Source organism: Pseudopodoces humilis, chromosome 1 (assembly GCF_049639895.1).
Source record: "Pseudopodoces humilis isolate 2021_Gansu_Grassland_sample_001 chromosome 1, ASM4963989v1, whole genome shotgun sequence".
Classification (NCBI taxonomy): domain Eukaryota; kingdom Metazoa; phylum Chordata; class Aves; order Passeriformes; family Paridae; genus Pseudopodoces; species Pseudopodoces humilis.
This window is the reverse complement of record NC_142200.1, coordinates 104,797,006-104,824,037: the sequence shown is the minus strand read 5'-3', so window position 1 is coordinate 104,824,037 and position 27,032 is coordinate 104,797,006. Positions and strand designations below refer to the sequence as shown.

At 38.1% G+C, this 27,032-nt stretch overlaps 1 protein-coding gene across 4 annotated transcripts in view; it reads right to left on the bottom strand.

Moving 5' to 3' along the window:
- ELMO1 (engulfment and cell motility 1) overlaps positions 1-27,032 on the bottom strand; it is a 302,673-nt gene that overhangs the window by 158,263 nt on the left and 117,378 nt on the right. For all 4 annotated transcript variants that reach the window (XM_088054072.1, XM_014248665.2, XM_005519061.3 and 1 more), the window contains 3 exons: positions 25,653-25,775; positions 24,166-24,297; positions 2,622-2,726 (listed from right to left, as the gene is read on the bottom strand). In XM_088054072.1, coding sequence (XP_087910198.1) covers positions 2,622-2,726; positions 24,166-24,297; positions 25,653-25,775 — 360 coding nt within the window. The remainder of the gene's footprint in view (positions 1-2,621; positions 2,727-24,165; positions 24,298-25,652; positions 25,776-27,032) is intronic.

Sequence of the window (27,032 nt, the reverse complement as noted above, 5' to 3'; positions counted from 1 at the left end):
ATTGAAAAGGGAAGAGATTACTTATTGACTGTATTCTCTTCTAACTTCTGCTTATCAATTATTTTCATTAATAGAAGAACTAAGGGTCATGCAGCAGGGGCATCCTAAGAGTCACAGGTCAGACTGCAGGGAATTGTGCTGCCCATTAAAATGCAGCACTGACAATGCACTCAGTGAAACCATTATGCCTTCCTGATAGTGTCTCTGCTTAATACATTGCATTCTATCAGGGAAAACTTCAGATATCCCAAGTTAGTTTCAAACCAGCTCTGATTTTCAGCTTCAATTTCTAATTACTGCATAGAAGAGATAGTATCTGGGGCTTAGGAATTAACCCCTGGCACAGGAATCAATTGCATTGCAAAGAGCCAAGTTGAAAATAATCTCCCCTCCTAGGAACCAAACTATTTCCTAGTAACAGTAAAAGGAGAAAAGCTCCTGTCCAACAAATTTTTCAGGATGCAAGTTCCAGCTGACTGTATAGCTAACAATTTCTCCTGGAAACTTTAGCTTGGCCACAGGAGGAATTTTATTAGGGTACAGGAGTAGAAATGCATCTGAAAAAATAAGCAAGGTCAACAGGCTATACAAGAAGAGCAAATTGGCATTGTGGGAGCTTTGGGAGCTGAGGGCCACGAAGGAAAGGTAATGTTAGACGTGAAATAAGGAACTCGAAAAAGGAACAGACATGTCAGGGCCCACAGGAAACAACTGTACACCAGCTAGCAAGTCAAGGAGATGAAGAGATAGAAAGTAGGTGTCTTTTGCAATTAAAGACTATCAACACTGTAGGAACTGCACAACACCATCATCTCAGAGGTGTTCCTACTGCGCCAGCAATGCTGTATAAACACTAAGTAGAGCTCCTCAGAGTGGTGGATAGACAAACACACTCCCAAAGCACATTTACAGTCCCCAAAGCAGCTTTAGGCAAGCAATTGAATCTGAGAGTGCCTCCACAAGGCACTTCTAGTGGATGTGTACTCTTTCTCAGGAGGGAAATACATGAGGCACACAGGCACTCTCCTAACGGGAACCACGCAGGAATAAAAACAGGAAGCTCAAAACAACAAAAACTCTCATCAAAAAATACTGCATTATAGAAACAGGGCTGAGCCAGCAGCAAAATCCTTTCCAAAAAGTGGCTAATTACGTGCTTCACTGAATCCAATTTTTAAGACAGCATTTGCAACATGAACATGAAAAAATACGAAAAAATTGAGAGATGTCAATGAAAGCCCTATTGCAACAGAATTTTTTGTCCAGTTTCAAATTTTACAGACTTCTTTAAAATGCATCTGACTCATTTGGAAGCACTGGCTACCTCTAATTCTCTAAACTTATCATTTTCAGAAGAATGAAGTATCACAATCCAGATCTTACCAATTTTTAATGAGAAACAGTAAGTAATTCTCTTTTAATAAACAAAAATGCTATTCAGCATAGTTATCCAGAAAACATGCTCTTTGTTCATTACCTGATACAGCCCTTCACTTCAGGGATTTATAGGGATTGATAAATGCTGTTGTAATGGACACTACCACAGTGTCTTTTCTAAGAGTTATTGCTAGATTCAGACAGAGGAGGAAGATCCATTTAAAAAGCAAATCCTCCAATCTCATCATCTGGTATTATGTCCATAGATATCAGCAGGCCCTTTGCAAACCTATTAGAGCTTTGACACCAATTTACTTCAAACAGAAAACAAATGATAATGTATATTAAAAGATCACTCTTGACTTTTAGTGGAAAAGATTGGTGTGTCTAATGTTTTCTTGCTATAAACAAACTTCTTTAAGCAGGTTTGCATGAGCATTTTTCTTGGGGAATTAAACCATCCCTATGAACTCTAGACACTGACTTTTGGGACTACCCTCCACTCCTATCTGTGCTTGCTCGGTTTATGCTTGGCAAGCACTTGATTTCAATAAAGCTCAGGAGAAGTGGCTCTCTTCAGAGGCAGGTATTATTCAGCTGCATGCCTCTTCTTGTAGGGATTTAACACATAACCTGCTCCAACTACCTTTGAAATAACCTTGAAATAATGTAGGAAGTGGAGTGGGCAGGGAGAAGGAAAGAGTTATACAAGTGAATCAGGATTCTTTGTATGTATTTTACTCAAAGCTTGACCTCTCCTACAGCAGTAGTTTTAGTGGAAGCATCTTAACTCTCAGTACCCTGCCAACTCAGTCACCTCTCAAGTCATCTGATCTTCAAAGCCTCCTTTCCACAAAAAAAATGCTGTCAGTTTTTGGAGCTGTAGTCTTGAAGCAGGTCAGAGAATTCTGCATAATTACCCCTTTCTGAGCTTATGGTCATCCATTATGCATCTGACAAAGGCACAGGTTCATTACTCTTCTCTTTGCAGGCCTAAGCAAAAAGAAGTACTTGCAAAAAGTAGTATCTAGAATATTTGACTCAGCTACGACAGACAAGTCACCCATACAGCTTTCGCCCAGAGCTTTTACAGACTTATGTCGTGTTTTAGTGGTTTGTCTTCCTGGAGTTTGTTGGCAATGATATCAGGATTTTGAAACTCCCCTTCAAAGTCAACTGCAAACAGGACCTAATCATTGCAAACAGGCAACTGCAAAGACCTCCATGACAAGAGGAAGCCTTACCCGAATATAAGCATCCTGGTGATGTTTAGCAAAGTACAGCATGTTGTCGAGGGCCAGCATTCCGGGAGGGGTCTGTGTGAAATCCATTGCTGGGTTTACATGATTCTGCAAAAAGAGAGCGAGATCAGTCAATGAGCACTTTTACAAAAGCTGTCCATTTCCCAGTGTTGATGAGCACCATGTTAGCATGCCGTGTCAAAAAACTTTTAGCAACAGAGCTCCTTTTGCAGAGCAAAAACCCCTTAATAAGGAGATGACCTGTGTCTTGAAAAACTCTAAAACCAAATGCTGACACTATGAGGTTGGCATGTCAGTAATTCACCTCTGCAGCTAGGGAATGGAATTTCCCAAAGGCTGAATGCTTTAGAAGCACAGACCCCCATGCTGTTGCTGGCAGATAGACTCCTTGGTGGTACTACAGACTAAAAGTACATGAAAATACAGATAATTGATACAACAGGCACAAAATCACCTATTTATACAACTGTTATGGAACAATTTCAAATAAACTACAAAAAAGAGAAAGAAAGCCTACCAGACTAAATAGCTGTATTAAATCTATTGGATCTTGGGGACTCCTGAACACAAAGGGCCTCAGATAAAATTTTATATGAAAAGAAACAGATTCATCTTGTGGAATTCAGGTTCATTTTTTGTTACCTGCTGAACCTGTGGATTTCACCTATGGAATTAACGAATAAACATACCATCTATAACTAGAACCCATTAGCTTCCACACGCACATACATATTTCAGATGTTCAGTTTCACACACTACATGAAAAACTACAGGTGCCCAAAATATTCATTAATTCAGCTAATTTTTTGATTGGATGGAATAAAATGTAGCTTTGAATAAGCTTCATGTAGTTCATGGTTTAGACATGGAAATTTGCCTGGCTACACAAAAGAAGCTGCTCAGAAGTCCCAAGAATGTGTCTCCATCAAAAAATGCCTCCCTTCTGCTATGCTGTTTTTATCAATATCACCTTTGCAATGTCTCCTTCTCCACTCATCATTCTGACACAGAAAGATATCCTTAGCTCCTCTGCAATGTCATCTCTATTCTGCAAGACCCAGCTGACAGGGACTTTAAAAGTGCATTTACTACCAGAAAACTGGCAAAGATCAGCACAGATTTCTTCAATTACTCTGTTCCTGCAGTGTGCTCAGGGTCTGATCCACCCATTTCACTGATAAAAGCATGAGTTTTACTACTTTTCCTTCTGCTGAGTCTGTCAGGCCATTAAGTGATAGAAATGAGTGATTCTACTTTTTTGCTCATTTTAGCTTCAGATGTATCATACGTTGGCTTTAGCCAGTCAATAATTCACAGTCACATAAAAGATTAAAAATAGTAGAAAGCTAAATTTATACATTAAGATGCCTGCTGCAACTTCTAAAGTAGACAAATATATATTAATCTGATGGTGGCATGCAGAACCTGTTGGTTCTACATTTCCAAATTAGAGCTACTGGTGTACGAGCAAAACAATCACCGGCTAATTAGGGGATCAAGAGGATGTGTGGAACCCAAGATTTTATATGTAGATATATATTTATACATAAATATATCTATATAGTAAGTATTTCAGAAGAGTAGTTGTAGCTTAGGAAGGGAAAACAATGTCTTACTGAGCTGTAAGTTCCAAAAGCTCCCCTTTAAACTTTTTTTTTCCACTTTCATCTGCTCATCTGAATGACAGACAATAGCCTTTCATGGCTATTTCCCCCAACTCAACCTTTCATCTTCCACACTGATGTATTTATTAATCAGAACATTTAAAATCAGTATAAAACTGCTTCACACACATCACAAGCCCTGCAGAGACCTCACCTTCTGGGAGGAGAAAACTTCCCATCCAACAATTTTCAAGCATTTCAAAAAGGGCATTTTAAGAGAGGCTGAGTCTCACAGGCACACAAAGGTCCCCCCAATGCAGCATTAATATCTTACAGATCCTTCTCTGCATTTAAAACTACCTCCATTTTGGCCAAAAAGTACAAGTCCTGAGGAACACCTCTTGATATTTTACTGTGTCATGAGGTCTACGAGGTACATTTCCTTGGGAAAGCTACTGGGACCCACAGGAAGCACCAGCCAACAGAGAACCCTACAGCACCAGTTTTACACAAATTTATACAAGTAGAACTACAGCACAGGGCTAAACATGCACTCTTGGCTCCCATGCTATAGCACAGGTAGGCTACACTTGGATAAATACCTGACAAGAACAGAAAGTTTCAAGACCCACCTACATTTCTCCACTTATGAAAATACTAGTACTCATTTCTCTGTCATTTACAATGGTAAAATAAATGCAGGACACAAATAAGAAGCCTGACCTACTGTTGCTTTAACAGTTCTTTCCTTTATCCCATTCTAAATCAACAAAAAAACATTAAGGACATGAGGAATCTCACAACATTTAGTAAGGATGACTCATTTTGTCTCTTACCATCACTATGAGTTCTATGTTCAATCAGAAAAAACATCTTTCCATCACTTTTAATTTATCTCCAAGTCAAACCTATAAACCCAGCTATTTTCAGTTTGTTCCTGTTTTTTAAAAGTTTCTGTCACGTGGGGTCCCAGGATAACTAGGGCCTTATCTTCAGCTCAGTTGATTTAAATAACTAGAAATACAGAAGCAGATAATAGCTGAGGATCCACAAGACAGTTCTGGCATGTGTGAGACAATACATTACCTTCAATTATTCTTCAAATTCAAAAGGAATGTCAGACACTTTGTTCCCTTCCTTCTTTCTCCCTCCCCCTAAAATCATCCCTTTCTTAACATGATGAATATTTGTGGTTGATATATTAAGTTATTAAGAGTGGGTTTAGAAATGAGATACAAAGCTAGATTATCTAAAATGCTGTAGTGAATAATTTAAAAGTAGGCAAACACCGCACCTACAACATAATTTATTAAGTATATGGAACACAGTGCTTCAGGCATATTTGTTGCATCCATTTAGTACAAAATCTACGGCATTTTTTGCTGTATGAAAAGTGAAGAGTAAGAAATACAAATTAAATAGATTTGTTACCTCTAATTCTTCACACAACTTTTTATTTTTCTTCCACTAGGCTGAGTAATATCTTTACATTTTTCAGCTTCAGCATCTAAGCAGTATTTAACAGCTTATGCTCTTATGTCATACATGTTAACATACCAGAACATTCCAGAATTTGTTAGCCAACTCAATAGGATACTGTAGAAAAAGAAATTCATTGGTTTTGATAAGATGAAAACTCAAAATCACATCTGCTTATGCCATTAAATAAAAAAAATAAATAAATTAAAAAATCACGTGGCACGTTTCACAATATGACAGCTATTCTGGCTAAATCCCAGTGCAGTAATTACACTCAACCTAGCATTCTAATGCAGCTCTGGCTGTGTAAAGCTTTCTTCCTTATCCTGAATGGCTTCACTGTCCTACTCCTGGCTTCTGCAGCAATCTCTGAGGGGTGTATAGATTTCAGAGGTAGGTATGTGTCCTCACACCGAGGTGCCTGTTCACAGCAGTGGTGTACTGCCTGTAAGTGCTAATGGAATAAGGGCCACTCATTCCTTAAATTATTCCTAGTAACAGTATCTTCTAAGTGAACACACCAAGGCACAGGAACTCTTTATTTCCCTGCATTTCTAGGCCATTAACATACAAATTTATTTCTGTTTTTACAGCTATTGGCAGTTTAACACAGATTTTGCACCGGTTCTGTGTAGAGCATTCGTGTAAATCAGTCGCCAAATCATGCTAGTCTGTCCTGAAAGCAGTATGGAGTAGGTGCTAGACCCAGTAGTAGCTGATTTCCCAATCCCAAAGCAGCTCAGGTGAATCCCTATTCTGCATGCCTCACTTCTGAAGGTGACATGGCAAAAACACATCAGAAGTTTCCATGGGAGAGTCAGGACCATAAAAGAACTGATGATAGAACAACATCCAAATGTCACGGGAATCCAATTTTAATGGTGTCTTTATAAAACAAATCCTCTCAAAACTGGTCATATCCTTTTTTTTTTTCTACAGAAAAAGGAACAATTTGGCTACCAAGGTAATGCAGGGGACAGCAATTTCTTTCCCCAATCTTCAATTACTCCCTTACTCATTTTCTTCTTCCTTTTAAATCTAAATCACTTTTCTGTGGGCTCGGAAGGAAAGCAATTACCTACCTGGTTCTGCAGCACCTCTGCAAAACTTCCCCCAGATCAAATCAAGAAATCATAGCAGTACACATGTGGATGTTTGCTCCTCAGAACTCAGGATTAGAAGAGTAGGAACTTTTTAAATGAGATTTACAACGAATTATGAATCGACAAACTTACGCTAAAAGTATCAACGAGCACAAAGACTCACCATTTACCCCTTCCCTAAATAAACCTGAAGTTTTACATGCAAAATGTTCCCATCTGTTCATTTACACAAGAATTACAAATAAGGAAAAATACTACATTAAACCGACATTTGTGAAGAGGTAGTCAGCTAAAATTCTTAATGAGGAAATATTTTTATCTTTTTATTTAACAGCACTGTGTTCAAAGAGATGATGATGATGCACACCACTTCCATCATCACACTTAATGAGATATAACAAGTGGGAATAAACTGGGAATTTTCAGCCTCTGTGTAATCAATGAAAGCAAGAACTAGCAGATTTGTTTTACTCTTGATAACTATTTAAATATGAAAATGTGATTTTTTTTTTCTTCCAAAGCCTATTTTTTTAATTTGCAACAGAACTAAGTGCTAGAATGAAAATGTGTCTGGAGGAATCCTGAATTTAAAAAAAAAAAAAACAACAAAGAAAACCATGAAAAAATCCACACTAACACAAATGAGAAGTAACCAATGCTCAATAACTGCTATATTTGAAAGAATCTGAAGAAAATAATTTAAGATACTTTCAGTGCAAGTCATTTACATCACATCCCCATTATTCCACCACATATAAAGAGCTCGAGTATATTTCCATTGGATATAATTTTCATGATGATTTACAAATAATATCTGCATACAATGATGGTAGTTTTTCCTTAAACTAATTTCCAGCCCTTTTTACCTTTGTGTTTTGGCAAATAATTGTCCATTTCTACTAGCAGGTAGAAATTTTGAGGTTTCTTTTTTTGCTTTTGTTGTTATTGACATGATAACTTTGGGATACACGTTAGTAGACTACAAATGTTATCCTCCAATAATGCAACTCATTCCTATCTAGGTAACATGTTAAGCAACAGAGTTGTTGGATCTAGTTTGACCTCACCTATATAAATCTGGCCCTCTCAATAGCAAAGAAAATACAATCTGCACATAATTTGCCCTACAAAAGATTAAAAAATAAATCATTTTACTACTGCATATCCTTAATTCATTGAGCTACTATGTAATCCAATGTAAAGAACAATAGAGTTCTAAGTCACCAGAAATCTGTCCCAGTCGTGTAAAGATGCTATAGTGGTTAAAATTACAAAAGCCTGAATGTTAAGGAGGTGCAATTAAATCACCTAAAAATCACTAAATAGACCATAACAGGCATGTCAAAAGCACTATACATTTTCAGTCATGAAGAAATTACACATTATAAAGCAAGACAAAAAGCTCTTGTATAATTCTTTGTATTTTACACATGCCTGTATTACATGGAGCTAATGCTTTGGATTCCAAAATCTTAAGCTCTGCAAGCTCCCAATAATTTGGAAGTCTAGAAGAATCCAAAATGACTGCTGTAACTCAGACGATCTTGTCCAATGCATGAAAACTGTGAGCCACTTTTCAGGTTTTATTTCAGTTAATAAGGGCAGATTTGAAAATTAGATGCATGTTTAGCACTTCACAGATTATCGACCTCTTACTACTGAAGTAATATTTACTGGGCAAATGTAGTTATCAAGCAGTAACACATCATGTACTCTTTCAGGGATACATAGAATGAATTAATGGGATGTGGTCATTTCAATTAAATTTTTTTCAGCATGAAAAATTCCTTTCAGATATCTCACTATAACCACTAAGCTTAGAGAAAAATGGAATAAGCAGTCAAACATCCTGTTGCAGATATAGTTGGGACTGAGTTAAAAACCTAAAAGCTACACTAGTTTATTTACTGAGATTACCAGATCATTTTACAGCCAGATTTCCTGACTACCCTGACTTTTTGGGCAAAGGCAATCCACTTGAGATTAAACTGCTGCCGGATGAGATGTGAGCTAATCCAGATGGCTTTCACTGCAGGGAATTAGGGACCTTTCCCATGAGACTTTCTAGAGGCTCAACTGCAAGGATGTGAAGCAGGTGTCTCTCCAGCCAGGGCTGCTGGAGAGCAACCAAGAACTTTTCAGACAGCTCCAGCTCTTACAAAATCACGACGGAATACATTACCCACGTCCTGGCCAGCAAGCCACTTTTGTATTGTTAGAAGTACAACGCTCATGAAATACACTGGGAAGAACTGGCACACAGTAGCCTCAACCTCAAAAGAACTACTGTTATAAATATGGGCTTTTTCATGACTTTGGAATGTGTTGGGAGATGACTGGTTTCATTTTACCAAAGTCATTAAAGCAGTTTGCCTTCTCTATACAGATAGAATCTAAGGCATGAATTCTCATCCTGCCCAGCAGGAGAAATATCAAGCTAGCAAGAAGACAGTTATGTGAGAAAACAGTGTGATCAGTGCTAACAGGAACAGCAAGTCAAAGAAATTAATCCATCTACATTTAATACTGCAAATAAACACAGATTAAATCTATGAGACTAGACAGAAGTCATACCTGCAAGACCCGAAATCTACCTCAGTAATTTTATCTCTGTGATGCCTGTCAATTAGTTAGACTTAATATTCCTAAGACAAATTTTGTCATTACAAGTTTGGTTTTTTTTTAAGTTTGGGAAAGTTTAATGCCTGTTCAATAAGGTAGATTGTGACTTCCACTCATTATTTAAGCATAATGGCTCCATAATTGAGGAGAAATTTGGAGAAATTTAGACCTCTTCAACAGATGTTTTTTTCAAAACTTAAAGAAAATATACAAAATAATTAACGAGTGCACATATATATTTTAGCATATGCTCCAAACAAATTAGTTATATTGCCTATAAACAAGGGAAAAAAGAAGTATCTCTAGACCTTTTTATTAAGTAAGATGAAAAGTTCAAAACCAAATTGTGTCAAATGTTGGGCTGCTTGAATTGGAGTTTTCTAAACCTAAGACTACTATTAGAGCATATATTTGATTGTTTTAGTTACACTCTGGGCAGTTTTATCTAAACATTCTTGTCATAACATTTGCTTCTAAAATTTAAGGTGCATTAATTAAAACAACTTGCAGTTGTATTTTCTTTTAAAGAAAAATGACCTAGATTATAAGCAATAAAGTAAAATCAAAGTCAGTCAAGTAGAAATAATCATTAGACCTTTCCTGAGGATGTACATCTACAGGGAGGCCACATGCGAAGGAGCCACTTTATTGCTGCAGTGGCCTCTCTCTTATGTCATCACTGAGATTCTGAATGGAATCCTTCCTGCTGCAGCAGCTATCATCTCCAGTCAGGGATATGATGCTCGTGTACTGTGCTAGGCACAACCACAGAACAAGAAGATAGACACTCCATTTGTGCAGTGAATTACAGTTCTCTTGGAATTTCATTACTGTCAATGACATCAGTGGCTGGGGGCATCCCTGCATCTTTACAATCCCTGCTGCTTTGAGAACAGTGAGCTTGGAAAGGAACCTAAACTCAATGCCAAGCAACACGAGATAATCTGGGCTAGATCTTGCTCTCTCTTTAGATATTTCTGTGGAAAGGTTTTGTGATTTTCCTTTTCAAGCATGCTGGCTAAAACCTCCAACATGTGCAAATGGAAGGGCTCAGGTTGTGTTTAGTTCAAATACAGTGGAGAGAAGTCAGCCTTGTGTCTGAGAAAACCCCAGTTCAAAAATGAATCATCCATGTGAATCTACTGGCTGCCTGGCAGCCAGATACAACAGCTGTCCAAATTTAAAATGGAAAATTCTGTCCCAGAGCTCTGGAAAACAGAGCTGGAATGGCATTTGCAGCCGAGCATACAGGCCTGCAGAACCGTGTGAAAAAGCCAGCTACCATTTATGGGCTCTGTGGTTCACCCACAGACACTTCTTTTATTACCTGTGACCAGGTCAAGCTTGTAATAATCACAGAGGATAAGACAAAAAACTAATCTACAGCAAAGGAGCTGTCAACATTTGTGATGTTCGAGCTACCTTTGGGTGGACATTCCCAAGTACAAAATTACCAGCTCTACAGACAAATCTCTCCCCTGCTGGAGTACAAACAGCCGGGCTCTGTAGATGTCAGAGACAGGTGTGGAATACAGGACCAATCCCTCCTAAAACTCTGAGTCCATATTCTGCCTTAAGTCAACAATAACCTATGCCCATCCCACAGGACACTCTCATCTGTCCTCAATAGTGAGGTAATGGGAAAAACAAGCAAAACTAAACAACCAAAAAAGCCCCAGGAAAAACCACAAAGTTGAAAAAACTACTGGATCCATTCACTAGGAGAATTTCAGTTCCCTTAAATTCCATTTTTCTTTGCCTCCCTCTAGAGGAATGTGAATCTCTTCTGACTAGAGTTTGGCTCTGCAAAATGCTGATATGTGTTGCAGTGCTGTCATGTGTTCTCCTCTACCCTCAGTCTCCTCCAGACAAATGTCAGAAAGAAACACCAAAATGTAGAGAGATTATTTTTTTAAATAAGAAAATTTTAAAAGAAAACATATCTCTACTGTTCTATGATTTTATGTAACAAAGTGACTACATTTAACTACCAAAATATTCAGAATTCAGATATGAAGGTGTTTTTAATTTGGGGAAATAAATCAGTTATTTAAAAATAAGGTGCCTTTCTTCTCTTGTCTTTGAATTTATTCTCAGGCCTCAGTTAATGAAACCTCATATCCAAAAAGAATGTTTGTAACTTTTTGAAACCGAAGAAAATCTAAATATTTTGTGTGCTATGCTATTTCCAATCCTTCAAATATTACAACAGGCAAAGAAAATGAATGACATAAGGAGGAAAAAGCAATATGCACATGTTAAGTTACACATATATCTGTGTGCATTCATGTATGCATACACTGAAAAATTTCATAAACTTAAAATATTTGCTGTAATGAACATTAAATTGAATTTACAGAGTTTCACAAAACTATCATCACTTAATATCAAGCAAGGGTTTGTCTAGAATCATCTATACAAGCTGAGTCTTGTGAAACAAATGAAGCCCACACAACAAAAGAATTGAGATAACATTTGTCTGACGAGTTTTGTGGGGGATGTTCCCTCCATTTTTGTGTGTGAGCAAATTCTGATATGTGCAGTACATAATATCCAGAGAAAGACATCCAAGATCCATCCATCTCCCAGTGAAGGGGTCAGAAAATAATTCTTATGTTATGATACACTTGACACAAACTATTCAACCAATTATGTTCAAATCTGTGGAGCTTGCCTGCCCCCACGAGTTGATAACTGGGATGCACATGGCAAAGGAAACTATTCAGTGAAAACATAAATAGTATATATATATATATAAAAAGAAAATAACAAGAAATGCAATGCTGCAATGTGACTAACTTTAAATTAGCACATTTTTAGTGGATTTTCTTCAAGAGAAGCATGTTTTTTCAAATCACAGATTTTAATATTTTTATTTTTCAAGTTCACAATTGAAAATACTGGAAAGGTACAAATACTAAAATACCAACCTTTTCTTTACCCTTCTTGAAACAACTATCTTCATTAAGAAACTGATTTAAAGGATAATTCCTTCAACCAATATTTATAATAAGCACAAAATCACGAAATAAAGAGTTAAAAAATCAAAATACAAAAGGAATTGTGTTCTACAGAGCCGCACTGACACACAACCACAAATATTTCATTCTGGTTAATTTTAACTTAATTGTTGAAGTGATACTGAAAGGTCAGAGAAGCTCAGTGGCCCATCAAGATTTTATTTTTTTCTTTCTTTTAAATCTGTTACCCTCTGGAAGGACTAAAGCTAAGAGGAATTCAGCTGCATATGGTAAAAGGCTGGTTCAATGTTCAAGTTGCTAGATGCCCACACCTCTGGAAATCACATGCAGCTGCTGCATGGTAAACAAGAACAGCAGCTTTAATATATGGATTTTGTGATCTCTCTTATAGGGCACTGTAAAGATGCATCTGACCCATGGAGCTCATCCTGTGCACATCAGCTCAGGTGAACAGCACCAAGTTTATACAAAATTAGTAGCTTCTTTACTGCACAGATGTCATCCATTGCATATGCCATCAGGTCTGGCTTTCCTGGTTACAACATAAACCCTTTTACTTAATAAGAAAAAGTTCCTCAAGTTTTCTCTGAGCCATTTAAAACCTCATGCCTCCAAACAGCAGAAATTCTCTTGCACTCTTCTGTTGGCACCCAGGATCCACAGACAACAGTCTGACAATGAAGAAAAATTGCACTGTCCTTGGGATTTACAGATCAATTCTCAGTTTTTACCACCCGTCTCATTTTTTGTCATTCTTGAGTATTTATTCCACACTGCAATCACACTTGGCTGAGAAGATGTGATGTCCCCCAACAGCATCTGCCCCTGTGGCCAGAGGAGATCACCCCTCTCTCCTGGGGGGGTTTCACCCTCACTCACACGTAGGGCAGCCAAGCTGTTCCCCTGCTTGTGCCTAACAGGCATCTGCCCACACGTCCTTGCTCTGCTCAGAGCGGCCCAGGGGCTTAACCAAGGGGTTTGTGGCTCAAGCACTGAGCCTGGGGCCTAAGTCATACTGACCCTGCTCTAAGTTATAGCAGAGGAGATATCTCCCACCACCACCCACTGACGTGGCCATCTCAGCAAATGTGTCAGTGTGAAGAGTGGAATTTCAGCATGAACTTTGTCGAGCTGCAAACCTCAGCGGGGAGTGCTCCATTCTACCCACAGGAATCCTCTTTCCATCACAGCCCTGCTTTTCCACAGCCTAGCACCAAACACAGGGAGGGCATGGCATGAAACCATGGAGTGCTTTCTGCCTGGCAAACAGTAACTTAGAACTATGAAACTCTGCTTACAGGAAACTTCATGATAGCTCACACACCCATGAGCTCCTAACAGCACAAAGCATGAGAGAAAACGAGGGATTTCTGCCTCTCAGGCTTGAAAAGACATTGGTGTTTTTCTGCCAATGCTCACATTTGCAGAATGCGGACTGAGTTGGCATCAAATGTAAGTTTTTCTGATTAGATCTATAACTACGTTTATAAAAGCCTGTCTTACGCATTTGTAGAAAGTCAACAAACAAACAAACAAACAAAAACAACCCTAAAAATCACAGACTGCAAGAAAGCATCCCTGCCACAGAATCTACACAAGGCTGAAAAGCACTCAGACACAGGAACAAACTATTATTTTGGGAAGGATAGAATATCTCACCAGTAAGTGCCAGAAAGGAAAGTATTTACAGTGCACTAAATAACAAACTGTAACATGCAAGCCAAATTAAGTAACCCACAGAGGTATCATTTAGCCTAAACATCAAACATCTGCTGAGAAATGGGAATTTACAGCCAGAACAGTTATTTCTACTATTTCTAGGGCTGAAAAGATTCTGTCCATGAAAGCCAGCTGTTGAAAAACTTTGGTGAGCAACTGACATCTGGTGTGATACTGGTGCCCTCTGCTGTCAAATTTAAAACTTCAGTTACCAACTTTCCTTTAAAATGAGATTCTGATGTACTCTAAGTAATACTGAGCCATATATAGCAGGGAAACCAAGTATTTGTATCTGTAAGTGAATTATAAAGAAAAAAAATCCTGGCAGACATTCAGTATTACTGTAAAGAGAAGAACTAAGTACTCCCTTAGAAAACATTCTGTGAGAATTCCACATGGAGCTTCATATTCTATAATAATCTAAAATATTCATCTAATAAATTAAAATATTCCTTTGTTTTTCAACAAGCAAAGTAAAGACTTCAACAAGTGAAATGGAACCTTTGTGGGGTTTTGGTTTTCTTTTTTAGTTTATTTTTAAGAAAGAAACTACAAAAAAGTCCCTTTTCAGACTGAATTATCTTCATATAGATTCAGAAAAATTAGCTGTAAAATTAACAACTGGCTTGCAGATTGCAGTTCCTCCAAATGCCAGTATAGACTAATAAAACCATTAGTTACATCTTTAGTATCATCATCAGTTCATTTATATATCCTTACTCTTCCATTCTGTTTATCTTTTCTTGTACTTCATGTATTTTGTTCATCTTTCTCACACAGGTTTCAGTGCCTTTCTTGTGGTTGCTCTGCCTGAGATCTATCAAGAAGCAATGTTCACAGAAACATCAGGGAAGCAAGATGTCAGAAACAAAGGGAAGCTTGAGAAAAATACCTAAATTACATGTAAATCTGGTTGTGCCACCTGCAGTTCAACTTGTCTGTCACTTTCCACTTTTAAACTTTAATTTCAGATATTTCAAAATTATTTTAAGTGTTAGAAAAGAATACCTAGCCTTTCCTTTCTGTGCAAAAGTCTTAAGCTTTAGCAATCATTTGACCATTTTTAGGAATGTTTTATTAAGCACTTCATCACTCTAACTAAATCAGTTTTTACATAATTGTTTGTCAAAATCCAAGCCCACTCATTCTATGCAAGGAAAACTGCTATGACTTGCTCTTGTGTAAGTCTTGAAATTCCTTTTGAACATGGGCTGCATTTGGCTGCATTATAAATGTTTATGATTAACTGAAGTTAACAAATCTCTCTGGAACACACTTTCTTCTGAAGATATTGCCTCTCCTGAGCATTCCTTGGCCCCTTCTAGGCTTAGAGAAAAAAGCAAACCAGGAGTGGAGTGGAAAGAGAGGGTAAGTAGAAGGGCATAGAGAATAGTGAGAGGTGAGTGTCAAAGGCAGGAATTTGTGTGTGGAAAGGCTTAGAAGAAGTGCAGGAGTGCTATGGCAGAAAGCAAGACAGTGCACACAATATTAATATTTCAAATAAACAATGTTTCAAACATTCACATCAGCTTAGATGTTTTCATTGCTTTAGGGTCAATATCACTTGAGGTCCTGGGCTGTCATTCCCAGTGATTAGATCATGTTCTTGTGATACCCCTGTACACAGCAAGAGGACTACACAGGTAACATTACTCTGTGAAAACAGAAATTACAGAACTCATCCTCAAGACCTGTTTTTGTCTCAAACACTTCCAAATAAGTGTTTATGAACACTTTTGTACATACAGTCGTATGCAACTCCATCTCTTTACTTAAAAGATTACCAAATACTGACAGTCACTATTACAGCTACATACTTCCTTAACACAAAGAAATAAACATGTATGATTAGTCTTCATCTTCCAAAACTTACCCGGAAGAATAAACCTGTAATGGTTTATTTATTAGATAGCCACCTAAAATTTCAGCTTCAAAAGGAAATGACAGGAGAATGAGGTTCACAAACAGCAGAGAAGGACAACCTCTAGTGGTCGTAAAGGTAAAAACGAGAGGAGAAATCCTATGCACAGTCCTGTCTTATCCCACTGGCTCAACATTAGGGGAATTTCAGTGGCAAAGCACAGAGCATGTTGTTTTTTGTTGGGTTGTTTTTTGTTTTTTTTTTGCCTGGACATAACATCTGCAAATTTAACTCTGCTAAATAAATGGATGCTCAAATCTTATGAAAACTGTGTATTACAGGGGAAGGAGAAGAGAAGAATCTCCTTTCTGGTGAAGTGCTGCGCTGAAAGGTGTGGAATTATTAGCAGCCACTATTAAATGACAAGAGGTTTTACTTTAGAATAAGCCATATTTACATATAGAAATATGGCAACTGACCTGAAGGTCTGGCACTACATATATGAATAGCTCAGCAAAACAAAATCTTTTCTGAGTTGGGTTTTTTCCACAGCAACAAGTGATTTCACAGGTTTTGAAATAGTAGATAGAGGGAGAGAGGGTTGTAGGAGTAGAAGGAGTGGAGGAGGAGGATGGAAAACTACCAATAGATTTCAGTAGTACAGACAAACTGTCATCTATGCCATTCTACTGTATAGCCAGTGATTAAATCTTATCAATCTAAAATTCAAAAAGGATCAGGTCTAAAAATTTTTAAAGGATCAGATCTAGTTTGGCACAAATGCAACATTGTTCTAAAAATGTTCCTCTACCACTGCCAAAGCCAACAGGAGAATCTAAATGTAAGGATGCATTGCTTTTACTATAAAAAGCTTTCCCAAAAGATAGAAACCTACAACCACTGCACAGTATCATCTACCAAAGGAAATAACAGGGAAATGAGAACTAAATAGCTGCAGATGACCACTCACAATCTTTGTGTTGAGTTTTTCAGCATTTTAGACCAGTTCCAGATTTCAGTCTCAAATCACAAAATTTCAGCTTCCTGTTCAGGGCTTTCTACAACCCTACAACTCATAACATTTTAATACTTCAAATATTCAGGCCTTCCCTTTTTTAGGAAGAAAAAGAATTACCATCCTCAGGTCTTCAACAAGAATAGCTAAGTAAATGCATCACATGGCATTTTCTTCTGCCCATCTCACTCTCACCCACTCTCTTAGGAAAGTTTTATCCTCCTTAGCCAGGCAAACTGGTACCATTAATCCAGATGATCATCTGAAAAAATGGGGCTTCATTGATCCGGTTGACATTAGTAACTCTATAGAATTTAAGGACTATTCATACTCCTGAAGGGTCTGGCATCCCAACTCCATCCCAGTCTTGCTCTATGTTAACTTTTTAGAGCCCAACTCCATCTACTGTTTAAATGACTACCACTCATCCACACCACGCAAATTACCTAGAATTGTACACTGCCCTTTCGCTCCATGACTTGACTGTGACTCTTTATTTCTGTCAGTCAATAATAAAGGGTGAATGATCATCACACAACAACCTAATATTTTGTCTACTGACTTTCTATCAATGCAAATCTGAACTTTCTTTGAATACAAACACATCATCCCCAGTAAACCTGTGACTCAAATCTTCAGTCAAATAATTTATCATGAATAGTAAGCTATAATTTACCAGCAGTTGAAGTTAAATTGTTCAAAACTAGGATGCAACTATTTTACAGCTTAGAATAATAAGCAAAAGGTAGCACTCTTATCTTTAGGAAAAAAAAAATAGAACTGTGGTTGAACTATTTGAGTCAGAACCCCACACATTATGGTAACAAAAAGAAAAGAAAAGTCCATAGAACAGTTAAGAGGTAAGGTGATATTATTGTGATATTATTACAATGGCCAACACTTCCTATTTGTAGATGCTGTTCCCAGTTTTTAATATCTTGGGCAGCACTTATTAGGCAAGTGAAATTTTCACACTGAGGCAGAGATTAATATTTGATCCATGTGTCTAAACTTAATCCATCCATTTCTGAAAATAAAACACAGGAAAAATGAAATTTGTGCCTGTCTTTAGGAAGTCCTGACAACTTTTGGTGCAAAAGTTTGTAATGGCTGAGCAGGCTTCATACTGATGGAAGAACAAACAGGGTGAGAGGAAGAAGAGGAGAGAGGCAGACTAGGGAAAATCCAGAGGAAAACCACCTTAGAAGGAGGCAGAGAGGATGTATAAAAGTGGAAATTCAGGGAGAATGAATGTATGAATGAATGAATGAATGAATGAATGAATGAATGTATGAATGAATGAATGAATTAATGAATATGAGTGATCAGACATGCTGGAAGGAGATCCAGCTGGATATCAAAATGGAAAAAGGAGCCCAAGGGGAGTAGGAACCAAAGACTAGGGAAAGAAACTGAGAGAGAAAGATCAGAGAAGCTATAAAGTTGGAAAGCAAGGCATGATTGCACTGCACAGGGAGCCTCCAAACTACCAAAGTTCAGTGAATAAACCCAGAAGCAGCGTAAAGGCAGAGTTAGCAAAATACAGAATGGAGGTGTGATGTGTCAGCCTTGGCCAGCAGCCATGCACCCACCCAACTGCTCTCCTACTTCCCTCTTCAACAGAGCAAGGGTGGGAAAAACATGGAAAACTCGCTGGCCAAGATAAGGACAGGGAGACTGTTCCATTGTGGGCAAAACATTGACTTCTGTAAAGTCAATTCAATTTGCTGCCAATTAAAGCAGATTTGAAAAGTGAAAACCAACACTAAAACAACACCTTTCCCCCAGGATTTTCCAAAGCTTAGACTTAATCCTTCACTCTCAAATCCCAGGGCAGGGGTGGGACACAGATGTCATGAAAATGAGGGAGGAGGAAAAGTGAGCACGAGGAAATTACACACACCAGAGCTCTACTAGGTAGGTTGAAGAGGACAGCAATTAAAGGCTGGAGTCATTTGAGTTTGCCCCTCTTGCAGGCAATGATTACAAGGTGTTAATTACATTATTGCAAATTATTTTCCCAATAACCTCCTTTCAGCAGAGTCAAGGGAGTTCATCTGGGGAATGTGTCATGATGTCAAGGAGGTTACCATGGACAGTCAGCTAATGAACTATTCCAAAAGACAATGAGAAGCACCACAGAAGAACCTATGAGAAAACTGTTAGCTCTTATCTTCAAAGTGCTCCTTGGATACCATGCTGTACAACAAGGGATTTTTGAAAAAGATAAAAGACTTAAGATAAAGTAGTTTAAAGGTAAGTAGCTTAAGATAAAACAAAGTAGATGTTCATTTGGGACATGAAGAGAAAAAAAAAAAAATACAAATCTGAAAGAAATCTCAGAAGATCCTCAGGTCTATATATTGCCTAAGGCATTCTTTAGCTAACTCTCAACTAATTTTGAACCTTCTTTCCAAGACTTTTTGGACAAATCCTCCAAATTATCTGTGCTGGTGCTGCTTCTCCTCAAATTAGAGTGTTTTTGCAATGGCTAAAAAATCAACTATGTAGCCATTTAAGTCATCCATCTAATTATTCATGTCTTACTTCAAACTGCCCTACGCAACCTTGGCTGTTGGCATTTTTTTCTTTCAGAGTCCTCACGTGCTTTGTTTTCTGGACACACCACTGTGAAATATATAAACATTTTCATAATTAATTGACCCCCATCTTTAAAGTTGTGGGAAATTTTGTCCCCATCATTCCAATTAAAAATCTCTCCTATAAATGAATTGCCATAGTTGCCTTTTCTCTTACACATGGCTTCCTGCCTCTCAGGACTGGCACACACACTTGAGATTTCCACAACGTTCAGGCTGACTGGCTAAAAAGGCAACCTTTTAAAGTCAACTCTTGTAAGGCATCTCCCTCATCATTACAAGCCTCACCCTCTGCTCACAACCTGCATTCAATTAGTCTACAAGTCACTGCAGACTTTACTGCATTATTATATAGCATTCCAGATGATGTCTAAGAAATGCAGAAAATGGCCTCAACAGTTCATATGTTCTGAAAATATCTTCCCAGATTAATCCTAGCTTAATATTCAACTTTTTTTTGTGTGTGGTTACACCACACAATTTCTCTTACCTTTTCCTACAGACAAGATACTTGCCTGCAGATGGAATTCTTGCCAGGGGACCTAAATGAACACCAATGCTCTTTGTATGACTGCATAAAATTACATTATTTTTTGTTTCTGAATGGCATGGTGATTCTTTCATCACTGTCTCTCATATTTGTTTCATCAGAAGATTTTTTTCAGCATATGTTAACTTCCTTTTGCCACCACCACTAATATCCTGAAAGTCAATCCAATGTGTGTCTTTTAAAGAACATCCCACCACTCTCAATTTCCCTTTAAATTGTCACAATCTGGACAGTTCCTTACTGATTTCATATCTCCTTCATGAATCCACATTTTATTTTGCCAAAATAGCAAATTTTAGTACAGCACAGCAAAACGATGAAATCTCTCACTTTCTGTGTTGGCTTTTTGCATTTATACAAACCATTTCTATTTAATTGAAGAAAACCAGAACAAAACAAACAAAAATCCTCAGAAGCTCTACACACTGAAAACTTGAGAAACACTGTTCTAAGATGAGATGATTGGAGCTGTTTTTTCCAATGTTAAGTTTCTTATCATTTGTTCAATGCTGCCTATAAATAAACACATTTATTACAACTTCTCAGTGACGTTAGTGCTCTTTAAAGAACTATGATAAAAATATAGGATTATGAACTTTTTGAAATTATTTCCCACCTCAGTTATGGGAATTAAACTTACTCAAATACAAGGGGAAGTATTCAGACTATTTAATCTGCAATTGACTCAGAAAATAATAAATAATTCAATAGGATGGAGTGTAATCCAGATCTCCTAACTGGGTCATTTTTGTTGCATTCATCAGCATTTTAATAAATCTCACAACAATTTCATCTGAAAATCTCTTTAGTTGGTCATCATAACCATCTGGTGAGGTCCTGTGGTTGCTTTAGCTGAATGTAGGTTTCTAACTATGCAGTTTTACAAATTACATTGTAAGCTTCTGAAACCATGTCTGGACTTTGTCTTTTTGTAGTGGGGCAAGGCTTTTTGATGTGGCTGAGAAAAATAAACAGAATTCTTGCATTTCCCATACAGAAGGAGAGCAAGCAGTCCAGGAACAACTTAATAGTCAGACATGGTTTTACTCTCTCGCTTGAAATGAATATTTAATCAGCTCAAGAAATTGGTTTCCTGACCATCAGCACCAGTGGAATGAAGACAGCATTCGAAGTCAGACTCTTGTTTGGTAGGTTTCTTGTGCCACACAGCTGAAGCAGAAGGGAGACAAACCCCACATTGTTCAGATCATGATCAGTTTTTAATGTAACCCTCTACCTGCAGCTGATGAAAGAACTGAAGATACTTTATTGAAAAGAAGCAGATGGGGTGAAGACAGCTGGGAGTCTGAACACTGCCCATGCATGAAGCTGGGGATAAACAGCCAGATTTCACAAGAGATCCTGCTCTCCTTCCCAGTCCTGTGGGGAGAGTAATACTCTTCTTCAGCTGTTAAAAAAAGTTGTACCTGCAGTGTCACTTGGACTCTTAGCTCAAAGTAAAGCTTCTGTACAAAAGTAGAATAACTCTCCTTCCAGTTCACTGTTGACATTTTTATTAATTGCACTTTTATTATTTATACTTTGCATTACCTCATCATACTGCTAATAGAATAACATGCCTCCCATTAGGGGTCTTGCTCTGGTGCTTCTTTCACAGCTTACTTTCACACATTGTTTCCTATCTCCCACTATGCTTCCCTACATTTTCTTCACTGCTTTAATCCCAGTTCCTAATCCCTCCTAAACTTTGCTCCTCTTCCCCTTTTGAAAGGCTATCATAATCAAACAATAAACATGCTGCAGTTACCCTTGACAACTGCCAGTGTTTTCAGTAGGCTTCCCAGTGAACAGCTCAAATGGGATTAATGAAGCTGAGGGATGAGTCAACAAAAAAAGCAAACCTCACACTGAGCTTCAAAAGCTCCTTCAAACACTAGTTTTGCTATCATGCTTGCAACCCCAAAACGCCAAGTTCCTCCCTTCCCTTCCATTTACTTAATTACTCCTTACAGATACAACAGCACTGATCCAGTTGTAATTTTTTCCTCATTCATCAGTAATGAAAACAGCTGTCAGAACACAGAAAAGCTCTACCCAGTTCCCTTGTGGTTTTGGGAGAATTGAGCCCTATGCCACAGAGCTGGGCAGAGCACTCAGACTGCACAGCAAGCTCCAGTTTGCACCAAAAGTGCTGAAATGTCTCTCTGTAACTCTGGCTACTGTACAATATTCAGTGTACATTTGCTAGAACAACAGGACAGTAATGAATCACAGGAGATATGAAGCATATTGTTTTACCTAAGGAGAAAGAAAACTGCATACTGACCTAGAGTAAACAATAAATCAAGACATTCATTCACTGTACATGTGCACACTCTGTTTCCAGAGGGGGAAAAATACACATTATTAGTTAATATAAATGTGTGCAACAGTTAGGTGGATCATGTTCTGCTCCCCAACAGGGTTTTAGGCAAGCCCAGAACTCCAATTCATCTGATTAAGTCAGGGTAGAAGAGATGCTGCATCCCCTATTCACAGATTGAAGGGCTTCAAGCAAACAAAACACAAGGCCCTATAAGTGAATACCACAGAGTCATACCTCAGACTTATTGTGCTCATAAGTCCATATTATTGGACTAACAAACTACAGTGACTTTACAGGGCTGTCACAGATCCATTAGGCAATGCCTGTTCATCCAAGATATCTTTAAAAGTTTGATTCTAATGGTGGCATGTCATGAAAAACTACATGCTTAAACTTCAGGTATTTATTTCTTCCTACTAGAATCATAGAACAGTTTAGTTGGAAAAGACCTTTGAGATCATTGAGTCCAACTGTGCCATGATCATCACTAACCTATGTCCCTAAGAGCCACATCTACATGTCTCTTAAACACCTCCAGAGCCCAGGACTCAACCACTTCCTTGGGCAGCCTGTTCCAATGCTTGACAAGCCTTTCCATGAAGAAATTTTATGTAATATCCAATCTAAAACTGACTTGTCTTGTAACTTGTTACTTGGGAGAAGAGACTGACCACCCCATATGGCTACAACACTCCTTCCAGGTAGGGAGTAATGAGGTCTCCCTTGAGCCTGCTTTTCCCTAGGCTGAACTCCCCCAGCTATTTCAGCTGCTCCACACCCTTCACCTGCTTTTTTGCCCTTCTTTGGACAAATTCTAGCACCTCAGTATCTTTCTTACTGAACACAGGACTCGAGGTGTGGCCTCACCAGTGCCAAGTACAGGGGTACAATCTCTGCCCTGGTCCTGCTGGCCACACTATTGCTGATCCAGGCCAGGATGCTGTTTGCCTTCTTGGCCATCTGGGCATACACTGGCTCGTGTTCAGACAGCTGCTGGCCAACACCCCCAGGTTCTTTTCCTGTGAGCAGCTTTCCAGACACACTTCCTCAGGTACAGATCATTGCATGGAGTTGCAGGACCCAGCACTTTGCCTTACTTAACCTCATACAGTTGGCCTCAATTATCCTCCACACACTCCAGGAATCTCCTGGAATGTTTCCTCTCTGCTGTATCATATTTCCAGCTGACAGATGGTAAGTTCAAAGTGCTCCATGAGAACAAGTGTTATGGATCTTGAAACTCCTCCCAGATGCTTGTGGAATATTTTGCCTGCTTCTTTATCCTGATTGGGTGGTTTATAACATATTCCCACCATGAAATCTGCCTCATTGACCTTCCTCCTGGTCCTTACCCATAAACAATCCTATCGTCAGTAAGTATTTAGTAAGCTCTGGGCAGTCAAAACACTCCCTTACATACATGGCTACCCCACTTCCTTTACTTATTTGCCTATCCCTTGTAAAGGGTTTATAGCATCCATTCCAGCACTCTGGCTTCTGCTAAAGCTGTCACTTGGAGTTAGCAGGATTCCTGGGGAAGGGGAGGAAAGTTATTCCCTTTTAGGAAATATACAGAAGACCAAGTAAGAGAAGAGACTAATGAAAAGAGGTACTATAATGAATGCATGCACTCACTTTCAGTTTACTATCACACAAAAATACTCACAATAAATCCAAGTTTTTTATAGTCTCGAGTGTACATAGATTTCCTTTTCTCCATACTGCCACTGCTGTTGTTAGGTTCAGATTCAGCATCAAATGCAATTCTTCGGAGCTCAAATATGATATCCCGCTGAGCCTATGTTAAAACAAGGTTAAAAAAAAATGGCTAAAATAACTGATCTCTCACTTAATTAAACAATACCTCAAAAGGTTTAAAAACATGATACTCCTCCCCACTGCCCAAAGTTTTTGTGTCTAAATTCCCTACTTCATACTTGGAGAAGCAGTCAGGAAGAATAACCTCATGGTTCCCACTCTCAAAAGTCCTCACATTTATGAGATCCACACACTGTGTTTAAGTGTTGATTTCCAGAAGCAGCACCCAGGTTAGCAAGGCCTCTGATTACACAATTTTAACCACAGAAGTCAAGAGATCACACATATTTCAAATTAACTGGTGATTAAACTGGTACTTAAGCGCCTTGCTGGATGAACACAAAATGACTCAGCACTCTGCATTCATTTTGGTAACTATCCATTTTTGCTACCGCAGAAATAGGCAAGAGAGGAATTACTGCAGCTGGAAGTGTCTCAGGAAAGCGATAACCAGCCTACCAGCAATATTAACAGCACTGTGTTAGTCACTCTCTATGGAGATATGCACTAATTGATTGCATGTACATTCCCAGGAGTGAAATTTTTCCATCTCAAACTTAGGAAGCATAAAATCCTACAACATGATGTCTCTTTATGTTTACAGCTATCTCACTCTCACACTTCCTCTTCTACAAATTATCAGTAAGCCTTAAGATGACTTCAGCTTAAAAATGAAATCAGTTTCCTCCTCGTACAGGGCCTAAATGAAGGCCACAAAAATTAAAGAAACAAAACACATCATCCCCTATGGCTCATCAACCCTATATTTAAATTTCTGGAACATCTTAGGGAAGTGTCATTTCTTGCACAATGACCAGTACCAAAGTCGATGTCTGCACACAGCTAGCAATAAACAAATTAAATACCTTATAGGTTCCCAGTAACAAAACTGGGGCTTATTGTTACACAATTTAACTTCAACTCTATCATGCCAGATAGTTTTCATGCAAACATTCAGTTTTGAATTCAGATATTTTACAGAGATACTTTTAGGAAGGACCATACATCTCTATTGTTTCTGAGAAGGACACAAAGGAAACAAATGCTGGACAGCAGCTCAGACTTTCTGCTCAGGAAGACAGGAAATTCTTTTCATGGAACTACATGCTAAGGAGAATTGCCTGGCCATTTTGTTGTACTTTTGCACAAGGAATGAAATAGCCAGTGCATCTTCTTACAACCTAAAAAACCCATCACCCAACTTCACAGAGAGAGAAAATGAATGACTTATGTAAATATTCCTAGCAAGTGGCTTTTTCTTCCCTGAAGAGCATTAGGTACATCAGTTAGGAGTTGTCTTCTTCCTGCTAAGACTAGATCATGCCAGATGCTTACTTGATCTTGTGGATCCATTTTTGTCATCATTCTGTCTTCCAGAAGATTAAAGGTAAGCACTTGCAGAACATATAGCTGGTGTGCCATTTCATTATTGATGGCTCTCTGTGCCCTGATAACATGCTGTAAAAAAAGAGAGACAGATTTTTGGTGAATCAGAAAATTACAGAGGGTGTAGTCAGGTGTTTCCATTTCTAAGAATGTTCTTGATATGCAATAGTGTATCTGTACTCCAGAAATGAAAAAAACCCAAAAAATCTAAACAGCCAGAAACCTCCATACACAAATACAAACTCACCCCTGAAAACCAAACCACTAGGACTAGCACTACTGATTCAGATGTTGTGTTAAGTAACTTATGGAGAGACAACTTTACACTAGGTAGGGTCTGTGCATACACTGAGAAAAACAGTGCATGCTCAAAAAAAACATTGCTGAGAAGCCACTTCAAAGAAAAAATAATTCCATCCCAATAGCTTTAGAGCTCTGTATTTTATTTATTTTTTTTCTATGAGATTATATTAAGAAAATATTTGAGTAGCTGTCTGAGGAGAAAAGTATTCAGGCTGCAAACACAGCCAGAGAGTACAGTGAATTAACAGGGCTCAACAGGGAGTCAGCATCACACCACAATCTTACCTCTACTAGACAGCTCCAATCTCTATGAGGAAGACTGCTTAGAAATACATTAGTATATGTTGCCCTATACATACAGAGTTATCCCATTCACAAAGCAAACAGAAAAGTGATGGATAATTTAAAAATCCCTGGTGTGCCAAAAACACCAAGTAGTTTTATATGGGAAATGGACCCAGGACTCTCCACAACAAAGTACATAAGGAAAGCATCATCAAGTGGGAGATGAATGTGTCAGCTGATGTTGTACAGTTACAGAGAATAAAAGAATCTGTCTGCCAAAAGGCACTTAAGCATTTTATGAAATAAATAAACACCTAAGAATATTATTCTTATGATTGTTCCAAACTTCTTATGAATCCAAACAGTGTAAAAACATGCCTTCTGCATTAAATTCTGAGGGTTTTGTATGCATCAGTGGAATTATAATAGCAAATGAGAAAGTGAGAGGGCTTGTTTGTTGCTTTGTTTATTTTACACTCACTACTACAGAAAAAGATTTTACCTCATTCCATTGAAGATGTAATCTACTCAAATGTAAAACGCAAAATCCCTCATTTTCATGATAACAGATGCAGGTCTTTGATTTTATATTCATTAACTATTTCATTAGCTTTAATTCATGCTTCTTGTGTGCAAGTCATGAGGAATTGTGTCAGTCAAGACAGAAAAATCAAAAGAACCAAAAAACACAGGAGTATTTAATACTGTATTTTCATGAAGGAACCAAAATTTCTGTGACCC